This window comes from Cheilinus undulatus, linkage group 2 (assembly GCF_018320785.1).
Source record: "Cheilinus undulatus linkage group 2, ASM1832078v1, whole genome shotgun sequence".
Taxonomy (NCBI): domain Eukaryota; kingdom Metazoa; phylum Chordata; class Actinopteri; order Labriformes; family Labridae; genus Cheilinus; species Cheilinus undulatus.
The window spans coordinates 46,369,508-46,395,092 of record NC_054866.1 but is presented as its reverse complement, the minus strand read 5'-3'; the positions used below and the strand labels follow the sequence as shown (position 1 = coordinate 46,395,092).

Here is a 25,585-nt window from a genome sequence, read left to right as displayed (position 1 = left end):
ATATTTATTTGTATTTTTTATTTAACCTTTATTTTTCCCTCCAAGTGGGTGGAAATTGATCATGCTGACAGAATGAAAAACACAACAGATGGTCTGTTGAAATTCATTTGCAATGAATCAAAAAAATAATAATAATTATATTGCTGAATTATGTTAAGATAAGCTGTAATATTCACTTGCTAAGTCTTTCAACTCACCAGCTTGATGATTGCAGCTCTTCCTGTTTAAAAAAAACTATTGCTTAAGATTACAGTAAGATTACCACATTGCCAGGAGGGAGTATTTTAATGCTCTTTTTCTTTTTTATGACATATCTATCTACCCTTGTTTAAGTCCTTCAGTGATCTCCTTTCTAATGCAAATTCAAATCCTTTTAAGGTGTTTTGGACTTAGCATGCCTGGACTTAAAGATGCTTGCTCTGTGCATCTTTCACAGCTTCTGAATGCCATATCGCCCACTCTCTCTCTGCCAGCCAGTCAGCTTCCTGCAGCAAAAGAGCCACCTCTGCAGACTTAGGGACATTAATGTCCCCTGTTTGGTCGCCTCTTCCTCTTGGTGTGATAAAACAAGGATGCCTTTGAGTCTTCCTGTCCAGCTGCACAGCCACATTCAGATGCATTAACACTACCTCCTTGTGTAATCACTTGCTACCCTGAGAAATGACAGAGAGAGTTATAAAGAAAAGAAGGAGAAGAAAAGGAAGAGATGAAGGTGATAGGCATGATTTGGGAGATTCTAAAGATACTAGATGAAAAAATCTGGAACAAGAATGCCTGTCAGGATACAACAGTGTCATCAAGGAATGAATTTTTTAAGGGCTGTTTCCACTTCCAATTGCAGGCACTACCCCTAAAAATGCATCAAAAGTGGTATTTAGGTGTGGCCTATTTTCTACTGCATTTAGGCACTGAAAAAAGAACCACCGATGTTGCTTCCTGGAGTAAACTGATGGTGCTCAGATGATTGCTCATCACTATCTCTAACTTTTCTCCTTCTTCCTCTAAACTGCATTTGTATTTACTGTCTTCTCTCTCTCCTGTCCTCTTCACTCCCCTCCCCCTTATGCAGAAACACACACACACAGAAACTGATGTGAGTTCCCCTATCTGTCAGAGCCAGTTCCTCCATTTAAGATGCTGACTTGTTTATGTCTAAAGGACAAGTGAAATATTTTTTCTAGCTCTTGTAGTCTTTTTCAAAGCTTGTTTGAGGCTTTTTTTCGTAACAGGTCTGATTTTTTGTAGGCGGAGCAAGCATGAAGCCTCTTTTTATTTGCTGACTGTGGTTGATCGATACCTTCAGATAGCAGAAAGAGAGTGACACAAAGAGTGGTGTGATAACCAGAGTTTTAGGCGTGGAGTTTAGTAGTCGATGAGTGGTAAGCAGTCCTCACCCCCAACAGCTCTGTCCTGTGCCAGCTCTTGCTGTCCTGGGTGCACAAGTACATAGAGGACACAGAGGAGCAGGAGGAGAAGGAGGAGCAGGGCAAACCATGGAGCTGTAGGGACATGCTCAGATGCCCATGCAGATCATCAGTGGAGGAGGAGTGCCCCTGAGGAGAAGAGCACTGCAATGAACAAGACTAAGAGGTAATTCAATGAAAAAGAAGAGTGTGCTTTTAAACTGAGAGTCTGATGCACCCAGATTCACTTGCAGCTCGGTTTCTTAGCAAGTCTAAGTATGTGTCAGCAGCAACTGTTTTGTGTGCAGCAGCTATGTGTGAACCTTGAGGTTATGAGATGCACTGTGGTTTGTGTGAAAGCTCTTTACAAGTCGAAGGCAAATGAGGGCATTAAGTTCCATTTTCAACCTAGTGTTTATGTGTTTTCTGACATTTATGAAAGTCTTGACAGTGTGCAGTAAAGAAAGAGAATGACCATGGGACAAGAAAGGTTGACATATCACATGCATACATAGCCAATGTTAAACTTTTTGACATTCATTTAAGGTAAAAAAAAAACGACCTCCAATTATTTGTGTGTACTGCATAAAAACATGTGCTGACATTCAACAGTTGTGTGAGCTTGTCAAGGGCTGCCTGCTCACCTTTCCATGGAAACTTGCTCTGCTTCTCTTTTCAGTTTAACTAATCTGAATTTACCTGTCAGTTTGTTTTTGAATCTTATCTGAAATATTACTGAGAACTTTATATATTCAGTAGCTTGTGTTTGCACTACATTTTTACTGCAGTGGTTGAGATTACCTGGGATGAAAGGGTTTTGTGTTGAATATTAAGGTAGTCAAATGTGAGTGATTTAACAACCCGAGTTTAAGGTGGACTGATTGAATGGCAACATTACTAGACCCTCCCTGTATTTCTCACTTCTCATTTACTTGGATTTCCATTTGCTGTGACCAAAGCAAAAGCTATTCTTGCACTGGTGAGGCTACCTTGGAATGTTATCTTAAAAATTTAGTCATTTTTTTATCTTTTAGTGATGTCATCTATCAAAGTGAGTTCAATTCTCAAAAGTCAGCACCACAGATGTCAAAGTGAACCAAACCTTAGATAGCTTAGTCCACTGACAAAGAATGCAATTCTAATCAAAATTCATGAACTATTTACTAAATTCTCAAAAAAAAGGAATGTACGACTCTAACTATAATTGGTTTCTGCCACTAAAATAGAGCCATTCTCAGGGATAAAGGGCTGAAATCAATTGGAATATTTTACAAAGGTTGGTTTCTATGACAAAAGTAGTGCCTTTCTTTTAACTGAAATGAGTGGATTCAGGATCCCTTAAAGTAGTTGTTCTCAACGTGATGGCAACAGAACCTGCCACCACCTCCTCATGAGAAATCATGACACAAAATTAAAAAGAAAAAAAAATCAACCTCCTTTGCCACTAGATTTCATGAAAAAGTTGCTATTGGAACGTAGATGGAACAAAACAAAACCTGAAACATCAGCAACAGGAAAAAAGCATATTTGAAAAGGTCATGCATGCATATGTTTTATTTTTTTCCCCTTCTCCTACGAAAGCATGGGAACTCTGGTAATTTCTCAGGGAATTATCTCATTAACTTGGGAAAACCAGCTTTGTTATTCTGAGTAAAGGAGAATAATGGGTTACATCTTGAGAGAATGGCTGTACTTGAAATGTACTTGTTTACAGGAAAATGAATTCAAACAAGAAGTATGGATATGTGTTCATTACGGCTTCTGTATATATTGCAGACTTTTTTGCTACAGTGTTTTTCCAAGCACTGATTTGCAACCCACTGAAAAGAGCTCCCTGACCAACTTTTGGGTCCTGACCCACCACTTGAGAACCACTTCCTTCAAGACACCACTGACAGTGATTGCAATGCTGTCTGTTAGAAATGAAAGATCGTGTTTTACTGTCATTGTAAAGGGCTATTAGCATTCTGGTATGAGAGGTGATCCAATGATGTATTAGATGAAGTAGTTTTGCTGCTTAAGAGTGGTTTTAAGATATTGATAACAGGCTGAGAAAGATTTGCAAATGATTTATGAAATTTGATTTATAATTTTTTTTTAAAGAGGTGGTGATAAGGAAATAAGTTGAGATAAGTTGCTACGTTTGTGAGGGACTATGCATTGTCACTGTAAGGATGTGAAGCACAGGTATGGCTTTACTGTCTGGCAGCAAACTGTCTTGCAGCAGTCCCCAGCAGTCTATATTTACCCCCACAAAACAGCCAAAGAATTAGATGAATATTTGCTACTATTTTCTGACACTAACAACAATGATCAGTACAGTGACTTTATTGTAAGATCAAATGGATGAACTGCCCATCCCAGAGGGAACGAGAACACAGGTTGTGAGAGGGTAGAGCAAGAGAAAAAGAGCAGCACACAAACAAGGCCTTCAAAGGGTCCCTGGCTTCAATTAATCAATTAAGGAAAGAAAGAGAGGAATTTGCATATCCCCCTGCCAGTGTGAGAGCGAGAGAGGGAGAAAGAGGAGGGGGAACTGGATCTGTGGCCAGGAGTCCTGACACGGATGGAAAAGGGAGTGAGAGAGAGATTTACAAAGAAAAAGGAGAAGCTGTTTCCTGAATGGCTTAAATAGAGCAAGGATGAAGGAAAGGGAAAAAACTAGGAAAAGCAGTATTTAGTAAGGAAATGCTATGAGGAAGTCCTTCCGAGCACAAAATCAATCATTCATTAGTGTTAATACAGTGATCACAGATCACATAAGGTTTTCTTCTCACTGAAGTTTGTTTCCATGAATTTGTAGGTGACAAATGACTGATTTATGTTTGACAGACTTGTGTATCTAACTCCATGAAAAAGGTGAATGCAAATGCTACAACAGGGCCTCCAATTGTCCTCATCATTGCATTGAGGTCCACCTCATAGTAACTGTATTTACCAGCCTCCCTCTAACAAGTAAATAGAAAAGAGATCATTGAGTGGTGTGCTGTCTGTTACCTGCTCATTACTCTGGGGGAATTCCCTGTAAAACGCTATGACATCAATAACATTTCCCCATCAGCACTTCTGTTTGTAGTAGCAGTGCATTGCCTCGTACATGTGACAGCTTTGACTGACAGAACTGGATTCACTCTGAGTCAAAGAAAGAGATGACGAGTTGTAAAGGGCACAAAGATAAGGAGAAAAAGATCAAAAATTCAGAAAACAAATAGGCCTCATGAACTGTGATAAGGTAAATACTCAAGTTTGTAATTTGACTGATTTATAAAGTCTTCACTTCATAAAATACAAATAATGTTCAGCAGGTAACTTTAGTTATCATGAGTAAATGCTACTACTTGGTTTTCAAGACCAAGTATGAGTTCAAGCACTTAAATTGGGGTGCTCACCTATACCGAGTACAAATGTGAGGGTTTAATATTACCATAACTCCATCCCTCCACTTGACAATTTATTAGTGCATAGTTTATTTTCAAATATCACCAAACTGAAATCGTGGCTCCAGTTTTGTCTACACACTCACATAATCAGAGGCGCGCAATAATGAAAATAGTCAGAGGATTTCGGAGTTATGTCCCACCTTTATTGACTGATGTTTGGATACAATTTTTTTTTTTTTGAAAGCAAACAAGGGTGATTAAAAATTGCTTTGTCTTGCATTTTTGCACGATAAAGGCCCTTTAGAGGACATACATAGACAACTTTGGCACTGTTCATTGTTAATCCAACAGTTTTTCATGAATCAGAGATCTTTGGTTGCAACACTAAGCACAGGAATCTCTCCTCTTGCTTTTGAGGTTGGCTGATTCATAAACACAGACTATGTGAACTTTTTCATTAAGAAGAACAGATTAATAATGTTCTATTATCTCTTCTATGATAAGTTAAAACACTTTGAGAAATTTAATGTATGGTTAAAAATCCCTGATCGTTTTGGTGCATTTGGACAAAAGAATGAAAACATTTTTTCACTTTCAGTGTTTAGAAGTTGGCCAGTTTGTTCACAAAAATCCTAAAAGAAGCATAAGGAAGGGTTTTTTGTTGTTAATAATAGTAATGTAGAGTGTCTACTTTGGTTTCTGGTCTCTTTTTAGTAATGATGATCTCTCGTATGCCTCATTGAGCTGGGCATATTGTTTATGCATGACACAATAATCAAATCAATCATTAAAATAGTCAAAATGAATGTTGGCCTTTTTTCTCAAGGACGAAATAAGTGTCTAATTCTGAAAAAGCCAAATATCACAGATTTCCTTTAGGGCTTTTGCAACCTATGGCGCAAAGAAACAATATAAGGCCCAAAGGAAATAAAGGCAGAACTCGTCCTCAGATGAGGTTATTACATAATGTGTGATGAGATTTAAGCTCTTTGCTGGACAGTATAGTAGAATTACAGTAAGTGACAGTCCAGATCAAATAAACCCAGACACCTTGACAGTGTGCGTTTAGTTTTTTGAACCGTAACATTGCATACTGTGGTACATGATGTGCTGTTTAGTGTTGGTGTTTTGAATTCAGAGGCCAGGCAGTGTAATGAGGCGAAGTGGAGGAGGAGAGGAGGGGTATTGTTGCCCAGCAGGTTTCCAAACAAGCCGTCTGGAACTGGACAACCAGGATGCACACTGATGGGGTCATCAGTGACGTCCCCCTATAATGGTATCTGTATCCAGGCCTGGCTGAGGAAGAAATGTATAAATGTGAAATGAGCATGCTTTTTTTTTTCCACTGTGACAGCTGCAGAAACAGCTCACACAGGCTGGAGAAAGCTTGTGGTATAAATAGATCAGTGATTATCGCCATGTTTGCCTTTTCAAGATGAGAGTAGCCACTCATCTGTTGTATGAGCAGCAAACCAAACGTTTTGTGTGACCGGATTGTAGGTGTGGTTGCTTGTGAATGTTGATATATTCTGTATGTGTATGTAGGGGCTGATGAAATTAGCTGCATACAGAGTGGTTAAGAGAAGGGGATGCTGGTCTGGTCATTCAGGGAACTTGTCACCAATTCTCTGAACTCTGTTTCCTGGTAATGTCATCACATTAGCGTCTGCATAAAAAAATGACGCACACTCAGCATGTGTATGGTACATGTTGTCTCTTTAGATACATGGAGACAAATGTAGGAAAAAAAACAAAACATTGACAGCTCAGACCACTTTTTGAAGGCACACAACATGACACCTAGTAAGTCTCATTTAAGCTTTGGTTTTATTTGAAACTTAGCAGAAAGACGCAGATCAAACACATTTTCTTAGGTTGTTGTAAGGTAACCAGTTCAAATGTAATGATTCGAAAAGAGTCACTTATTGGTTATTGCAAAATATAGTCAGACATTGCTAAACGGAGACTCTGATCTGAAGAGGAAGCATTTATTTAGCACCACGAAACAAGAGTCCATGTGTTTTTGAAGTATCTCTTTCAAAATCTATTTTAGAGCAACATATTATGAAAAATCCACTTTAGTATTTTTGCAAAAATTGCATCCAGATTATCTACTACCTTGTCACTACTTGGAGCTTGCATGTACAGAGCCTGGGTCTTTTGAAGGTGGCAATGCTATGTGAGCTGCAATGGTCGTGTGGTAGGGTAGGTAAAGTTAACTATGTCTCCGTGTTTGCAAGGTGGTCAGTAAGAGCTATGGTGGGAGGCAGCTCCGGGACACTATGAGATCACTGTTAGACCCTCTGTAGGTGTCATGAGATTGACTGAATGAAACACTGGTGAAGGGGTTTTCCACTTGTTAATCCTAGTGTAGTGCCGGCTTCTTGCTGCCCATCGGTCTACATGGTTGGCTCATGGCGGCCAATATTAAGGGTTTAACTGGGTATGGGGTGCTTATGCCATGGGTGTCCAAATGTGGTCTCCATACATTGTTGATTGGTCTGCCAAAAATTCTAAAAATTGAATAAAATATGGCCAACATCAGAACATAAAACTTGTGCTTGACTGTATTGTACTAGCACAAGGCAGTGCTAATATGCTAATTCTGGAAACAAACATTCTGTAGTCATGAAGAGTTTATAGCAACGTATTGTTTTATGACTTAAATGAAATAATGTAAATGGTTAACATATTGCCAACCAAAACAATAATGTTATCTTCATTTATAACAGACTGATGGCTTACGTCAGCAATTGGTGGCAGTGGCATTCCAGGATCAGAGCCAGTGGTAATGAGGGCTGAACAGGGCTCCCTGAAATCTGATTGGCCACAAAATCTTAAAACTGATTGGCTGATAGCCTTTTCAGCCATCAAACAGCTACTTAAGCATACTCAGTCACTAAGCCTATCTTAACTTACATCAGATTGGTTTTACTAATTTTAATATCCTTGAGGTGAGGTATAAGAAACTGGTTCTGCCATCCTTGCCAGCACTATTCACATTTGCAGAAAACTCCTGAAAACTTCCCGAGTTTACCTGGGAAAGCTGCATGCATGAATGCAAACATATGAATTTTTTCACTTTTTCCCTCCCTGACCCCTTCACTGACTGACAGGCAAACTTCAGAAGAACTTCCTACTGAGCAGAACAAGCGTAGACAAGCAGGTCAGGAAATTTCTGGGTGGGTTACCCTGAAATCATCTGGAAGATTTCAGGGCTGCATGTGTGAAAGAGGCTTTATTGGCCTGCTTTAGAGTAATCTATTCAAAAAGAGCCTACAGAGATGTGTAATTTACCTCCTTTTATTTTTGACGCTGTCTGAATCAGTTGCATCGGTTTGGATTTTGACTGCATAGACAAGCCAAAGGTGACGTCTTCATTCCATACCGGGCTTCAGTCATTTTCCTAGTCTAGATTCTCCTTGATATCAGACTGCCATGATACCTGAAAGACAATCAAATTAATATCAATATTATCCTAATATGTGGTTCCAAACTTTCTGATTTAACAGTAATCTCAAAATAAAATAAAATGACCACCTATAGCTCTTTTCATCTACCTTGCCCTGACTGTGACCTCTCAGGGGCTCCATTAGTTTTTTCTTCGCAGGTTAAGTGTAGAAACTGGGGATTGTGAGACAATTGCTTATGTAGTAAGAATGTACAATGGAAAAATAAACACTTTCATAGTTTGTTTTCCTTTATTTCTCAGTATTCTTTAGCCAACAATTTCACAGGGTGACGACACTCATGAATACAGAGTTTCTGCATTTTATGTTAACAGTGAATGATAATGAGTAAGCTAAAAATAACCAATGTATGTTGCTTTTTTGGCTTGCTGTTATTTATTTGAAGCTCTATCTACTTCATACATCTCATTTAATACTGTCTGAAAACCTTTAGCCACTGTGCAAGCCATGAAATGTTCAGGTCTTTCATGATGACACAGGTTCAGAAGGGAACTTGTTCAGGGGAAGCACTGAAATACAATGGTTTGCAAATCAGTATTACTGTAACATGACCTCATCTGAATGTTGCATAATATTGATCCTATTTAGCCTGACTTTCAGGTTTTTAGGGTATTGTTTAAAGTCATGCATTTAAACTGAAAAAACATCTGTCTGGGCTGCATGGTGGTGCAGTGGGCAGCGCTGTTGCTTCACAGCAAGAGAATTCCTGGTCTGAATCCCCTTTCTGTGCAGTTTTCACGTTCACCACATGCATGTGTGGGTTCTCTCCCTTGCATGCTTGACTGCTTGTTCGTCTCTGTAAGTCAGCCATGTGATTGACTGGCAACCAGTTGAGAAAGTACCCCAACTCTCTCCAACGACAGCTGGAATCAGCTCCAGCTCCCAGAGGCCCCAAATGAGAAAAGAATTATAGATAATGAATGGGTGGACATTGGTCAATTCCATACCATTTAACCAGAAGTTTTGTAGTTCTCCTTGTTATTCTGCAACAAAACAACAGCCGATAATCATAAGTGTTTATCAGGGTTATAAAATTAAGCAAGGAGATTTATAATAGTCATTATAATTAGGTACACCCAAGTAACTAATAGCAGCCCCCTTAAGGGTCTTTGCATTTAAAATAATTTATCAACACAAAGGTAGGACTACATGTATCAAAGAAGATTTTTGCTGGGAATTAATTTTAATTTTCAAAGCACTTAGGAAGTAAAAGTAGAGACATTCTCTGAACTTTCTGCATGTATAGTTTTACAGACTTTACCTGGAAGTATGATAATGAGTTCAAAGAGCATTGTGGAGTTTATTACAGTAGTTTTTATCCAGTTTGATGTTTTAGAAAATATAAATAAACACAAAATATTGCAGTTTGGGCCTTGGATAGAAAAAAAGACATGACTGAAGAGAGAGGACTAAATCAACAAGTTAAAAAAGGACATCACTACAGAAACCATGGAAGGACATGCATCTATACATTTAATTTTACTATATGTCTGACAGTAAAGTGCAAATTTTGGTTATTTTTTAGGGATCCCAAGAAATAAACACATCATGGTCAAACCAGCACTGTGATCCCAAAATAATTTCGATAAATAGGCCATTTCTTGAGAAATCGATCATAGTTTGCTTTTTAATAAAGCACAATGACATAAAAACTTTACAGTACTGTGCAGAACATTTCGGTATGTTTGGCTAAAAATTGGGGCTGAAGTGAGGTGTGTAATGGCAAGGAAGCCCATCATGAGGGCACCATTGGCTGGAAAGGAGGATTGACACAATCCTGGTCATGCTCTAGATGCCCTTAAATATTACTTGAGGCATGAAAAAAGATCTGTTAAAAAATAATATCCACACCTTTAGGGTGGAGTTAGCCAAGAGCCCTTGGCCATGCTTTGGATTTGACAACCTCTGCCCATCTCAGGGTGTATCTCATCTTATTTCTAACTACTGGGGTCTTTCTCTGTTAGTGTCACAATACCAAGCAAGCTGTTTGACTTTTATCTCATGAAATCATGCAATGCTTTACTGATGTATTTTTCAGTACTATTCTTGGTTTTGTTTTATCTAATGTGCTGTCCTGATGGACGTTGATGTCTTTTGTTGTTTATGTTTTAATGCTCACAGTGCACGACAAATTCCCCCAGGAGGAACCATTTTTTTATTCATTTACACCAGAATTTTAAACTTTGAGATAATTCTAGTAAAAATTTAATGATACTGAAACTTGTTTCAATACCAAAACTACAGAAGCAGAAGTTGTATGTCAGCAACATTTGGTAAATTATTGTTTCAATTGCCAGAAATTACAGGCAAACTCCTTCACACTGTTAAAGTGCACAAATTCTACCACAGGTTTTGTGTATTTAAGTAAGCAGCATTTTGCAAAATTTTGATGGATTATTCTTCTTGTACCTACTCATCCATTCAAATGGAATGGAAGTTTTCATTACAATAATTGGGCTTATATGGTGTTAAACATGTATCTGCCTATCAAACATTTTGACAAGCTAACCGTCCACATGTTTCTCACTCTCATGCTCTGTCTCTCTATTTCTCTTTCAGAAAGCCAACTGTGGATAGCCCTGGAGTGCTGAAGAAAGGGAAGCAGGTCCAGCGAAGGAGAAATACATGTCCCAGCCCTCAGGACATCTCCCGGGCCCTGCAGAGCCCCAGCTCTGCTCCCAGTGCCAGCGCTGCCAGCCTGGATGAGCTCATACAGCGCTGCCTAAACTGCTTCGGTCAGTCTCTGTCCCTACGTGTTTGCATGTGTTTACAAAGTTTGTCATGTGACTGTACCCTTTATCTCACCCAGGTTACATAAATGAGGGATGAGGGAGTGTGAGGGGGAATCCGGGGTGAGAGAGACAGACAGAGAGGGAGACTGACAAAGAGTAGACTCATACAATCAAGCTTTGTTCTGGTGGGCTTCTCAGGCCAACTAGCTATTCCCATGCAATGTTACACTGAATAAATCTCTCTCTTCACTTCCCATTTTCAGTGATCTCACTCTCTCATGCCTCATTGGTCAGTTTATCTAATCACTAAAAAACTATATGTCATGGTATCCAGCACACAGACAGTTTATGTTTGAATTATACAGGTTTGATCTTTGGAGAGTCCTGCTGCCACTAATATAAGGGGGTGAATTTAAGTTGAATAGTAACTTTAAAACACTTAAACTGAGCTTTAAAGCATGCCATTAAAAATTAAGGCCCCGCTAAAAACATATAATCATTTTTTAAGGGAACAAGTCTCTGAAAGATATAAAATCATAAAAAAATGTATACTGTGATCAAAGATGAGATGCTACTGTGGAGCTATTTAGGTAGTTGTGCCGTGAACACATCCACTGGTTAACAAACAAATACAAACCAAACAACCCCAAATATCTGAACATTCACAGACCATGTGGAAAATTTATAATGAAGACTCGCACACCTATATGTAGACAGTCTTTTTTTTATCCTCTACTCCTTATTACCAGCAGACGGAGTTGGAATGGCCATCCGGAATATAGGAAAATGCTTAAAGGGCCACCCAACTATGGGGCCACTCTATTAAATCGCTGATACAAAATGCTAACAATACTTACTTTCTCAGTAATGTTTAATTTGAAAAGCTTATTGATGAACCCAAAAACATTTGAGTTCATGTTTTTGTAAAATTTTGTCTCTGTGATCCTCTTGAGGTATCAAGAGTGAAAGGACAAGTGAGGACAGAAGTGAAATGTTTACACAGCAGTGATGGGCAAAAATTAAAATGAATTGCCATGGTTAAGAATCAAAGGGAAGGACAGATAAAAAATGAAGGAAGCTTTATGAGCCAAGGGAGGAAATATGCTCAAATTAATGAGTTAATTTTCCAAGCATACCTCTTGTTTTTGGCCACCATTGTTGGCTGCAATACTGTCTCAGCTAGCAGTGCAAAAATGCTAACAAACAGTTGCATTATCATAAACTTTTATGAGAGAAAATTATTTTTGGGTGAAAAACTACTTAAAACCTCCATGTTGGTGCTGAATGTTTCCAGACGTGGAACCATGTCAGACTATTGTACTCAAGTAAAAGTACAGTTACTATGGCTTAAAATCTTACAGTTATAATTTGCAGTGTGCATGTGTCTGTCTGTGTTGATTTGCACACCACACTATTGCTCCAATTGTCCTTGATACCTCTAGGAGGATTTCGTAGGTGTACTGGTTCAAAACTGGTGCTATGAAAAAAAATTATAAACATGTATAGATTTTCTGTAAATCCCAAAATGTTGCACAGAGTCATCATTCGGGGACTTCTGCTGTGTTCCATTTACTTTGGAAGTCAGATGTCGGAGCTGTGAATGACGTCACACCCAAGTTGAATGTGTTGCATTTGCTACGAGCTTGTTTACTTGAGTAAAAGTTCTGACCAATAAATCTTCCCAAGTACAAGTAAAAAAGAATTAGTTTAAAGTATATGAAAAGGTCTGAGTACTGAGTATCTACTTTTGATACCATAGCAGCTTGCACAATGAAATATGATTCTTCCTAATGTGCAATACCTACAACAGAATATGGCTCTCCAACCAAGTCGTTAATCATATGCTGTGCCTTGGCCTTCAGTGAAATCCGACAGCTGTTTTTGGATGAAGTTTGGACTCATTCTCTTGCCATGTGCTACTGACTGCCATGTGTTGTAGAAGCTAAACTATTTTACTATTTTCTTGTTGGCAGAAAGATTTGACCTCATTTTTGCTGTTAGTGTTTATTCCATTATTCAGTACATAATGCTTTTTGAAATGCAGTGGGGTACAATACTTTGCCCAAAATTTACTTAATCAAAAGTTAATGCTTTGATTTTAAAAAGCACTCAAAAAGTAAAAGAACATTAAAAGGTTAATCAATTACAGTAATTTGAGTTTATGTCATTAGTTACTTTCCATCCCTGTCAGTGGTGCGTATCATGCTTGTAGCTCCTAGGGCTCTAATTCCGTCAGATTTATTCAATCATTATTAATATATCAGCACCTGTAGTGGTTATACTATATGCCATTAGTTTGTTCTGTGAATGTTTTTGCTCAAACATTTTATGTTAAAAGTAGAGTTTTCTGAGAAATAGGGTTGGTCTGTTGCAAATGCCATGGCCTCTTTGAATCCCAGTCTGTTATCGCAAGCATCTTTAGACAACCCAGTGATAGGTGCTGACTTTTCACGTCCCATTATTCTATTGCCATAAATGAAATAAAGCTGCCAATATTTGGGTCTGTCATCAATATGAAACAGTCCTTGTATTATCATACAGAAAAACTTCAGCAAAGTAAAGCTAGGAAAGACTACAAAATTCAAATTTACACCAGAGAGAGAGAAAGAGAGAGAGAGAAAGAGAGAGAGAGAGAGAGAGACAGAGACAGAGACAGAGAGAGAGATTAACTATCTACAAAATGAGGATATTGATAAATAAAATCTGAATACAAATCACTGCTTTGATGTGGCACAGCAGGCATACATACAAGTGGGCCTTAGACAGGTGTCTAAGGCCCACAGAAAAGAGATACCCTTGAGCTTGATCCTTGGCAACTGAACGACACACGTGTCTGACTCTGACTCTGACTCTGACTCTGACTCTGACTCTAGGTGCCCCCCACTCCTTCTCCAGCCCCAGGTTGTGGCACATCGGGTCCTGTGATGGACCTTCAGTGCCCTACATGCCTAAAATGTATACACATGACTAATAAAAGGTACTTTGCAAATCAAGTAAAGTATATTTTCTATAAATGCTTATTTCTACTCTGGGTCATATTTCTGCGCAGGCAACAGCAAGACAAACCATTGTTTTCCAAGCATAGACAATATTTAGGCAAGCCATCCACGTACATTTACAGCCACCCAAGTATATTTTCTGACTATCTCTTTTCAATTTTGAATGCAGTTGCCATCTGCACGCACTAGAGAGATATCTCCTGGTACTTTCCTCCCTTGAATGCACCAATTTAGGCGCCACATCTCGGGCAGAAATGAAGCATTGTATGCTGCCATTTCAGTGTTTTTCATTGGCTTCTTTCTGCTGATATCAGTTTCTCCTGCATTCAAGGATGATGGTTGTGATTCACTACCTCATCAACAAGAAGCCTTCACACATGCAGCTCATCTGCTATGATTACAGATGATTAATTGATTACATTTCAAAAGGAAAGCTTTGCTATCTGAGCATCTTTATACAACATACTGTTGATGAATACTGTCAAAAGAGCAGAAACACAAAACTTCAATTTACAGAATAGGGCAAGGGATATACCAATACTGATAATCATGGTATTAAAAAATAAAATTTCAATATCGTGTTAAAAATGTGCATATGATAAAATCCTGTAAATGATCCAGTGCCACTTACCTCCTTAGACAGGTATTTTCAGTGTAATTCATCTGCCAAAAGAGAGAACATAACATAAATAAAGTTAAAGATAAATTTGATAAATTGTCCCATTATTATTTAATTTTTTTTAAATCATGATAATATCGTTATCGTGACATTTTTTGCCCATGATAATCGTGAAGTGAAAATCTGATATCGTGACAGTCCTAGTACAGAATGAGACAGAGCGGGATGGCCATCCCCAGGTACAGTGTCATTCTGTGGGAAACACTGCAAATATCCACTGCAGGTTAACAATATAAACACAGACACCAAAATGACTTAACAATTCCAATCTACCTCCACTGCATGTCTCTGGTTACAAAAACAAATATGACAATCAAAAACCAACTCAAGCTGAAATAAGTGACTGACATCAATGACCTGAAATGAACTAAACTGCTTGACCACTGACCCAAATGCGAGCCTCTCAATCTGTTGTTGTTGCTGCTGCTCATATTTACCTCACTAATCCTTTTAATGTTTTGGTTGCAGATTCAGAGGGGAAGTTTTCCAGCCCAAGAGGGTCCCAGTTAGTCCAAATGACCCTGATGATGCACAGCTGGGTTGTTCCATCTCAGATGTTCGCCCAGAAACTTCTCACCATATATCCTTCAAAGTCTTTCAGTTGTACTCTGTCCTAGCAGCACAGTCACATGCTCACGTTCATTAATCAGATCAGAAAACAGGCATTTCTTTGTAGAATACTGTTGCTGTAGAGGACATTGTAAGTATACTCTGGTCTTCAGTGTAATGTGTGTTTACATCCTTAACTCTTTTTCACTTACAAGGATTGTCCTTCAGACAAGAGAGGACTCAGACGGACACAGGTCTGCCACCTCATCAGGTGAGTATGGGCGGCAGGCCAATGTGTGACAGAACTGGTTATCCTGCTCCATTTGTAGGTGGTAAACATATTTTCTGCTTCATGGCAAGGCAGTGGATAAGCCAGTTCCGGGCGGTATTTGAAGCAGACCCCCTCCTTGAGCAGACCATGGGGGATCTGTGGGCACTGGTACGGGCAGACGGGGAGGAAACGCACTCACAGCTTATTGACACCTCCTGCCTGTGAGTTATGATTTGACCTGATTCAACACCAGGGCACAAAACAAGTATGCTTAAAATGGAGTCGCCCTTGAATAGACTGTTTTCTCCTGTTGACTGGTTCCTTTTCCTAGAAGCCCTGATGTGAACATATTCCAGGCACCGTCACCCTCTGTGAAGAAGAGGAAGGTATCTTTAATTTTTGACCACATGGAGGCAGATGAGATGGCTGAGCACCTCAGTTACCTGGAGTTCAAGAACTTCTGCAGCGTTTCAGTGAGTTCAGACAGACTTCTCCATAAATGCTATTTAAACTTGGGAGCCTCCTGTAGGAATGATTTGAGATCGGTTGCTGCTTGTAAGACAACTATATTATAACATCTGTTATTTCTCATTATGGACTGCAGTTACAAATGTATGAAGACAAATGTCATATGACTGTATTACCTGATCAGCTTATTGAAAGGCACAATGCAGAAAACATTTAAAGGCAAAGGAAATAAGTTTAAGAGTTTTCTTTTGTCTATGTTACAAAAACTTAAATTTTAACAAGGGTATTGACTTCTATTTTGTCAAAGTGATATTTTGGAGCTAAAAGTGATAACAATTATTCATAGGTTAAGATTTACCACATGTGAAGAAAGATAAACCTGACAGTAAATAAAGCTAGGCTAAGTCAATACTAATTACTGGGGCTGTCAAGTGATACTTTTTAAATTGTGATTAATCTCAGAATTTCTGTAGTTAATCGAAATTAATCTCACATTTTGAAATTTCACTATTTCGCATTTAAAATTGTTTCTGTTTCATTTCGGATTTTTGTGCAGTCTTAAATTAAAGACCCTATGAAATGAAATCCAAAATTTGTGTCTTAACACACTAGATATGTTGGAGTATTGTTGCTGTTAACATGAGAAAATTCTGAGATCTACATGTGACTGAATTTTGGATTGAGAACATTAGAAAGTTTTTCACCTCTTTCCTGGCTTGGATTAATTTGGGCAGGGCCAATTCGTGGGCTCGTGGGGAATGACCCTGCCCCTCTAACACTACAATATAAAATCACAGAGCAGTTCATCTCAGTACAGTCTGTTGTTAGCTGATGTCACACAAGTTACGTATCTCTCTTCCATCAGTGAACTGTCTCCTGTGGTCTACTAATTCAAATGACTGTGCTATGCTTTGGTCAAAATTTAACATGGATCAAGAAACAGAGGATTTATTTTATCCTATATAAATTAACTTCAGCCTATCTCACAATGCGTGGTTTTGATGTGGGATTGTTTTAAATGTAAATTCAATACTTCACACCTTGCCCTGCTCTTCTTTGGAAGGCACTGCCTTGAGCATGAGCACAAAGCCCAGGTGTGTGCCTCCATGGCTGTGGTTAGTGATCTATGGGTGGGGATACCAGGTGAAGGCAAGTAGTTTTGAAATGACTCATCAAGATGTCGTAAGGAGCACTGATTCCAAATAGACCATCAGATTTAATGTTTTCAGACATAGGTGGAACTTGAACAAAGGATTCTATTGCTTATTTCACATTTTATGGGTCAGCAGACACTCTATACCAAGATGTGCAAAATTTCTAAATAGTGAGCTTTTTATAAACTTACAAGAAGCAGCTCAGGCCTTATGTAATATCGTGAAATAAGATGTTCATCGAGATTTATCAGGCAAATGTGGCTTATGAAAAGCATAATGGTTAATGTCTTTATTTGAAATTGGGTAAACAGCCTTGCCAGGATTAGATTTTTTTTAGTGTAAAAAATTCCTGTCCTATACTTTATCCTGTTTGTGAGATGAAAATGACTTCTTGCAGTTCAAGATAGGCTTCTACCTTGCATGAGCACCTGAATAAAAAAGTGCTGAACTCAAGTTATTTCCTGCCTGATACCTGCTAGTTCTTGGACTACCGCAGCTATGTGGTGCGAGGCTCAGTGAGGGACAACCCTGCTCTGGAGCGGTCGGTCATGATGTGTAACGGAGTTTCCCAGTGGGTCCAGTTGATGATCCTCAGCAGACACACAGCCCAGCAGAGAGCACAGGTCTTCACCAAGTTCATTCATGTGGCTCAGGTACACAGACGAAGACTCGGACGGATGTTTGCTACATCTCTTTTGTCTCAGTTTAGTATTTACAGGTTACAAGACTTTACCTCCTGTTTCCCCCTTGTCGGTCATTTATTCTTTTTTTCCCTCTTTAGAAACTTCGAGCTCTGCAAAACTTCAACACTCTAATGGCAGTGACGGGAGGCCTCTGTCACAGCTCCATCTCCCGCCTCAAAGACACATCTAACCTGCTGCCTCCAGACGTAACTAAGGTATTTTGATGGATTTCTCATTCTCTCCAGGACTTCTAAAGATTTTGCTATTGCTGTGATTAAATGCCTGCAACTTCAACCAATATTTGGATTTGAAGTTGCTGTGTTTTTATGCTCTATTTTGCAGTGACACTGAGACTTTACTTATATGACTCTTGACTCTACTTATATTTTTGCAGGGGTAACTTGACAGGAAATAAACTTACATGAACTTTCAAGTCAGGCTAGTGTTTCCTACACTGCATGTCATTCCCTGCTCTCTCATTCCCGTTTCCACCTCTCTCCATTATCCTATCTCCCAAATAAAGGCAAAAAATTCATTCAAATGCCTACTTTACTACAGCACCGTAATGGCAAAACTTCCCTTCCTTATCTTTAAACACTGACATTTTTTGCTTCAGTGTTATGCTTCCATATCTTCCATAAACACTTGTTTTTACACATTATTAGTTTTATTAAGACTTATTAGGGGGCTTCTGCCTTTATTTAGATTGGACAGAGGTATATAAAGTGGGGAAGACATGCAGGATAGGGGCCTGGATTTGACCCAGCTGTTTGCTTTGAGGTCAACAGCCTAGGCATATAGGGTCAATGGACATAACCACTGGGTAAATAGTGCCTCATATTTTAGTTTTTTATTACTTCTACTATCCCAGAGAATCAAAATGCACCCAAATTTGATTAAATTTAAAGGCATTCTGGCTCTAGACTTAACTAAAAAATCATAAGAGTGCATAAGCGATGCATGCAAGCTCCACAAACCAATTTACTTTGGGCTACAAAAGACAGTAATGATGCTTTTTGAGTCTGGTGGCAAATTCAAAACTTCTTTAAAAGTTGACATGTGGGTTCCACTTTAGCTCCCTCCACCCACACCCCATATTTCCTGCCTCTCTTAAGCTTTTCCATCAAATCAAGGCAAAAAGCTCAAAATATAATCTTTATAAAAAAAAGAGGTATTTTACTTCCTAGTTTCTTTTGGGGTGACAGAGCCTTCTATTTCCTTTTCTTAAATGAAAATTGTCTGATATAACTTTTCTTTTGATAGGTTTGACAAAAGTTTTTTGCATACTTGCTTAAATTAAGAACAAGATTATGTTATTTGTTAATGTGCATTATGCACTGACAGAATTGTGTATATTTTGGACTAAACTTTCTTCTTGGGTCATTCAAATATGAAGTGTTAGTATATTTTTCAAACTAAAACCTAGCTAAAGAGGCATAAAACAGGCTCATTTATCAGTACTCTTTGACCTTTATCTTTTTTTGAGGCCCTGAGTGAGATGACAGAGCTGCTCTCATCTCGCAGTAACTACAGCAACTATCGGCGAGTTTACAACGAGTGCAGCGGCTTCAAAGTTCCCATTCTGGGCGTCCATCTGAAGGATTTAATCTCACTGAATGAGGCGCTGCCTGACTACATAGACGAGGACAAGATTAACCTAAGCAAGCTGCAGCACCTGTACAGTAACATCAACGATCTACTGGCCATTCATAGCATCACACCACCTTTCGAGGCCAACAAAGACCTTCTGCATCTGCTCACGGTACAACACACTGCTAGGAGCTGATATATAGGCTTTCAGATAAAGAGGAATCAACTAAGAATATCTTAAATGATGTTCTTTTTAATGCTTCAGCTCTCTCTAGATTTATACTACACTGAGGATGAGATATATGAACTTTCATACACAAAGGAACCCAAGAACCCCAAAATCCAGGTCAGTAAAGCTATACCATCCTCTTTGAAGTTGAGCTTTATCTAACGACATCAGGCTCACGTTTTAGCCTCTTTTCTGAAGAGGAGGGACATTTATGTACTCTCTCTGGGTGTGAAATATTCAAAACAAAAGCACACTTAGAGCTCAAATACACCAAACCTAACCACATCAAAGTGTTAAACGTTAGTGAAGCGTGTTATGTGGTGGGTGTGCACTGTTTTTTTCTTGTTTCTCACATGTAAAGTCTGTTGAGTGTCATCTCTGCAACTGTCGGTCCACAGCCTGTAGCACCAGTTAAACCGCCCGTGGTGGCAGAGTGGGGTTCAGGGGTCACACCCAGGCTCGACCCTGACACCATATCTAAACACGTCAAACAGATGGTGGATGTGAGTATGTGACTCTGCAACAGCCTCCCGTCTTTCACTTCCTCATTACTTCACATGCCAAAGCAGAACTAACCGACTGATCCTTGAAGACTGACTTTCTGATTGCTCTGTTGCCCCCTGCAGTCCATCATGAAAAACTACGACCAGAACCAGGATGGCTATATCTCTCTTGAGGACTTTGAGAAAATAGCAGCCAACTTCCCCTTCTCCTTCTGCACTCATGAAACTGACAGGTGAGGAAGCTGAAACACAGAGACTGCAAAACAGAAAAGATGAAGCAGCATGAGTCTGAAAACAACCTTAACTGACTTACTCACTATTTTGTTGCACTTTGGAAAATGTTCCTCTCAGGGAGGGACAGATCAGCCGTGAAGAAATCACCTCTTACTTCATGAGGGGAATGTCTGTGTGTGCTAAGCTGGGCTACAACTTCAATGACGTGCACAAATTTCATGAAACCACATATAAACGCCCAACGTTTTGTTATATCTGTGGAGGCTTTGTGAGTATCCATTGATTCCCATTTTTATTTTTTTCTATGTAACTTAAACCCTCACATCATGTTTCATATCTGCCCTCTTGTAGCTATGGGGAGTCATCAAACAAGGCTACCACTGTAAAGGTAATTTCATAATCCATGAATTACATCAGAGTCATTGGATCCATCACAACAAGATCATGACTCATATGAGGTTACAAAGGTTAAAAAGTTAAGTCCTTTAAGGACTGGGCAATATAGACCAAAAATCATATCTTGATATCGTTTAAACTGCATAGTAAGGTAAAGTAAGGTATCTTTTTTTATACTGTAGATGGGTTGATAGATTGATTTAATTTTATCATTGTGTCATGAATAAATAATATACTCAGTCCAAACAGGCTTACAAGACACAAGCATTTACTAGGGGTGGGAATCACAAGTGGCCTCAAGATACGATATTATCACAATACTTGGGTCACAATTCGATATTATTGAGATTTTAAACATATTGCAATACACAGAGTATTGCGATACCATATATTGCCATATACAATTTTTTCAACTGTGTACCTGATTTAGCATTAGTCTTGCCCTCATGTTTGTCATATTTCCGCACTATTTTATTTTCATGCAGTGCCTCTTGAAAAACCTCATGTGTCATGTCCGTCTAATTCGTGCCCTGCTTGCACTCCTGATGTCCTTCCCCTGGTGCTGTCATGTTTGTTCTACTAACTTTCTCCTGCTCTATGACTGTCACCTCAGCTGACCTCACTGGACAAACAATTGATTTTAATTTTCCATTATCATAGACTTCAGTTCATATTAGCAATTACTATGAAATTATAACTCAGCTTCAACAAAAACAGTATGAAACTCTGCAGCTGATGAAGAATTCTGTACTCTAAAGAAAAGCTTTCTTATTGATACTAATATTGGACACATTAATAAAAGATTCCATTGTCTAATCATGTCACTTTTGCTCCTGTTGAAACAGGAATACAACACATGTCACCCTCAGTAGCCAGGATAGGAGCAAATTTATGAATACCCAGAAAACAACAAACAAGTCTGTTTGTATAGAATCTGAAGCTGTGCTTGGTTTAAATCCCCATACACCAGCAGCATAATCAGAATAGTATTAACAAAGGCATCATACAGTTGAAAATAAGAGGCGGATTCCTAGTCTTAACTAGAAAAGCACTCGGAGAGCACAGACCTTTGCCATTAGCCCAATCTCCCAAATGTACAGAATCCTTTAAAAAAATCCTGGATCCAGACGGTGATCACTCCCAAAATCTAATCAGTTCTTCCTTATGCCAGTTCTGACATTTCCTGAAAATTCCATCAACATCCATCCACAACTTTTTGAGTTATTTTGCTAACAAACAAACTAAAAAACTAACTAACAAATGAACAAACCCACCCGATCACATAACCTCCTTGGCGGAGGTAATAAATGTTTTTTCTTGTTAAAAACAGACCCAGGGGCTCTGCTAGCTTAACCAGCTAAAGGTTTACTTCTAGCTTCATTAGTCATAAACTCTTCAAGAGGAAATCCCAAGATTCTTACGGAGTAAAGCAAATAATTCTCCATGGACTAATGACATATATTTTATTTTCAGGGAGGCGGATATGTCGTAAATCTACAGTAATGATTTATGCTGTTATGTTTATTCACTGAAAGAGAAACTCTTGATTAAGTTTGAGGAAAAATGGCATGAAAATGTTCTCCCTGAACCAAAACTTACATCTCAATTAACCAGAAGTCAAAGATCCTTGGTTGCACAGTTAAGATATGGTATTCTTCCTCTGGCAATAAAGATCAATAAAGTCAAAAATATTACCTTAAAATACATTTTCTTTTGCACTGTATGAACTATGAAGACCTAGGAGAAGTATTGCTTCATGAAATGGCTTGTCAAAACCCTGAAATTCTCTCGTTGCCTGATGAGCAAAAACTGGACTGACTTTTTCATTATGATGTGTTTGAACTTGCTAAATTTGTCTTAAAAGTCTGGAGAAGAAGACGAAAATATTTATTTTACTAACTGATTAATCTTTAGTTTGTTTATATTCTCCTTTTGTGGTCTATGACCAAAAAAGAACTACTGTGCTTGTGATCCTGGTTTGTTTAAATGCTTGGTGTCATCTAAGCCCATGTGGGCTGGGCATATGATTGCGTGTATGACACAACAATAAAACAAAAACTTAAAAAAAAATCTAACTTCCAAATAATTTTAGTCTGTTGTGTATTCTAATGTCCTATTCCCAAATGTCAAAACTTTCCTGCTCCTTGGAATATCCTTTTTTCTAAAATGAATTATCTGATTTCCTCAGATTTATTGATAACCGCCATTTATAACATCAGTTCTTTAATATGGTGAACATATTCTGCAAATCATCTTATGATTCAGCCAGCAGAACCACACATAAAGATAACTACAATCACATTATCCAAAAGCAAAATTGTTCCAATACCGGCTGATACCCAACACCTTGGTATTGTAATCGGTACTAGGAAGGAAAAAATTATATAATAACATCTGCAGTTGCGAATGAATTTGTGCAATCAATCAGAGTGCAGACATTTTCCCACTATTTCAGATCAAACATTTCATAATTCAAGATTGGACGTCTGGGACTTCTATTTTGGTTGCTGTAGTACCAACTTGGTATCACTATCATTTGATTTTAAGAATAAAAAACAATAATAAAATAATAACACCCCTTTTAGAAATAAAAATTAAATTGATAAAGCAATTTTTTCCTATATAATTTGAAAATACTACATCAGTAAGTCTTAAAAACTTGATATATTGCCCAAAGCTTTACCTATTAAAAACATCTTACTTACGTCCTCTCCTGTCAAAGTTAAAGTCTTCCAGCTTTCATTGTATAAGGCTCTAAAAAACATTGCTGATGGCACTTGCCATATTGAGGTATTATAATGCACGATGCTCAATGCAAAGAATCCACTGAACTTTCAAACTGATTCTTCAAATATATTCTGTTTAAGTCTCGACATTTCCTCTCTCAGAGTGTGGGATAAACTGTCACAGACACTGTAGAGACCTGGTGGGAATGGAGTGCTCAAAGAAACACAAAAACACAACGGGGTCTTGTCCATGTACTCCTGGCCTCGACTCACGAACCAAGGGTAACACCTGGGGTACGTTTGTTCACTCTCCATTATATACTGAATACTCACCCTATATTCCCTACAAATGACATAACCTTTAACCTTGTTACACGGATGTCTAATATTCTGTGACAGGTTCAGAAGAGGAGACCTTCGTTTTCCCCCAAAGCAACGAGACAGACCACAACAAGGGATCCTCTGTTTGGACAAATAACACCAGTGATTCAACGCTGTCAGACCGCTCTACTCAGACAGACCCTGGAGTGTGGACGCCGGAGAAAAGGGACCAGAGAGGAAACCATCACAACTCTCTTGTCCATGCATCCCCAGAGAGAAGGGTGAGATAGGCAGTCATGCAGGATGACAGCTTCCTATCCATTTCTGGCATTTTGTTTTATTTTAAGTCAAAAATGCTCATGTCATGAGCAGCTGAAATAGGACCATGATGTCAGTCTAAAACCCATGAGTGTCTCAATATGGGGAATAGTGACAAGTTAACATATTTAAAAGATGTTTTTCTGGGATATACACTTTTAGATGCTGCTACATAAGTTAAAAGGAGGCTATAACATTGTCAAAATGTTCTTTTATTAAATTCATCCCACTTAAATGTATCAGATCATCAAACAAATTTTAATGTGACAAAACTGCACAAGATAACCTAAGTATATACAAAATGCAGTTTTTAAATGTTGATTTAAAAGCTATCCAAACCAACATGGCCCTATGTGAAAATGTAAATGCCCCCCCTTGTTAAACCATAAATTAAATGTGATTAACCACTTTGTTTTGGAAAGCTGAGTTCTATTTCACTAGCCATGTCCAGGCCTGACTACTGATCCAGGAGGTCACAAAAGAAGCCCAAACAACATCTCAAGACCTACAGGTCTCACTTGACTCAGTTAGGGTCAGTATTCATGATTCAACAATGAGAGAGAGACTAGGCAAAAATGGCATCAATGGGAGAGTTTCAAGGTCAAAACCCCAGCTGACCAAAAAGAACACGAAGGCTCATCTCACAAAAAAACTTGCTGATACCCCAAATTCTCGGGAAAATATTCTGTGGACAAATGAGGCAACAGTAGAACGTTTTTGGGGGTGTGCATCCTGTTACACAGTGGCGTGCACAGACTTTTTCAAGGGCAGGGGTGAAAAGAAAAAAAGGGCACATACAGCGCGTTCTCGCCATTGAAGAGGGCACTAGGTTTGGCGTGTTTTCAAGGGCACTTTAGACATGTTTATATGTTATACAAATGGCACATTATATAGCCTTAAAACAGACTTAACTAGACAGACTACTCAAGTTAGTTTGTAGTTAGGATCAGCATCAACAAGAACAAGATTCAACCTTTGACTGTGAAGAACACAAAGAAATAAATAAATAAACCCCTAGGGGTCTGGGGGAAGAGGGGAAAAGAAAAGAAAAGAAAGAAATTAAAAAAGAAAATTTTTAATTAAGTAGATGCCATTTCCTGTATTCTAGTGCATTTTAACACCATATTAGCATCAGATAATCCCAACTCGTTCTGGGAGATATAGTTCTGGCTCAATATAGTTCAAAAAAGGACCCAACATAAAAGTCATTGCAACAGTAGTGTTTTGCCAACCGGGAGGGCACTTAAGCACCCGTTTTTACCACCAAAGAGGGCAGTTTAACATGTTTTAACCAGCCAAGAGGGCAATTAAGTGGATTTTTTTCACCCAAGAGGGCAGTTTAGTGTGTTTCACCAATGAGGAGGGTACTTAAACACGCCTTTTTACCACCCAAGCGGGCAGTTTATCATGTTTTAACCAGCCAAGGGGGCAGTTTAGTGTGTTTTTCCACCCAAGAGGAAAGTTCAATGTGTTTTGCCTC

The 25,585-nt window shown here is 38.6% G+C and overlaps 1 protein-coding gene and 1 long non-coding RNA gene across 5 annotated transcripts in view; one reads left to right on the top strand and one right to left on the bottom strand.

Moving 5' to 3' along the window:
• The first annotated feature begins 1,457 nt into the window (after window positions 1–1,457).
• Window positions 1,458–25,585, top strand: part of rasgrp4 (RAS guanyl releasing protein 4) — a 28,038-nt gene continuing 3,910 nt past the window's right edge. The window contains exons 1-16 of one of the 4 annotated variants that reach the window (XM_041808400.1): window positions 1,458–1,590; window positions 10,813–10,988; window positions 15,132–15,243; window positions 15,421–15,483; window positions 15,573–15,704; window positions 15,815–15,956; window positions 17,585–17,758; window positions 17,887–18,003; window positions 19,275–19,550; window positions 19,644–19,724; window positions 20,006–20,110; window positions 20,234–20,343; window positions 20,462–20,612; window positions 20,696–20,732; window positions 23,629–23,760; window positions 23,866–24,068. In XM_041808400.1, coding sequence (XP_041664334.1) covers window positions 1,574–1,590; window positions 10,813–10,988; window positions 15,132–15,243; window positions 15,421–15,483; window positions 15,573–15,704; window positions 15,815–15,956; window positions 17,585–17,758; window positions 17,887–18,003; window positions 19,275–19,550; window positions 19,644–19,724; window positions 20,006–20,110; window positions 20,234–20,343; window positions 20,462–20,612; window positions 20,696–20,732; window positions 23,629–23,760; window positions 23,866–24,068 — 2,028 coding nt within the window. In that variant the 5' untranslated portion in view covers window positions 1,458–1,573. Of the gene's footprint in view, window positions 1,591–6,552; window positions 6,587–10,812; window positions 10,989–15,131; window positions 15,244–15,420; window positions 15,484–15,572; window positions 15,705–15,814; window positions 15,957–17,584; window positions 17,759–17,886; window positions 18,004–19,274; window positions 19,551–19,643; window positions 19,725–20,005; window positions 20,111–20,233; window positions 20,344–20,461; window positions 20,613–20,695; window positions 20,733–23,628; window positions 23,761–23,865; window positions 24,069–25,585 lie in introns of those variants that run through there. The other 3 variants (XM_041808419.1, XM_041808410.1, XM_041808424.1) reach the window with 3 other exon arrangements.
• On the bottom strand, window positions 1,467–14,646 carry LOC121523514. Its single transcript, XR_005993052.1, has 3 exons — window positions 14,616–14,646; window positions 8,081–8,228; window positions 1,467–1,553 (listed from the first exon to the last, which is right to left on the bottom strand). It is a non-coding gene; the product is annotated as an uncharacterized LOC121523514 (long non-coding RNA).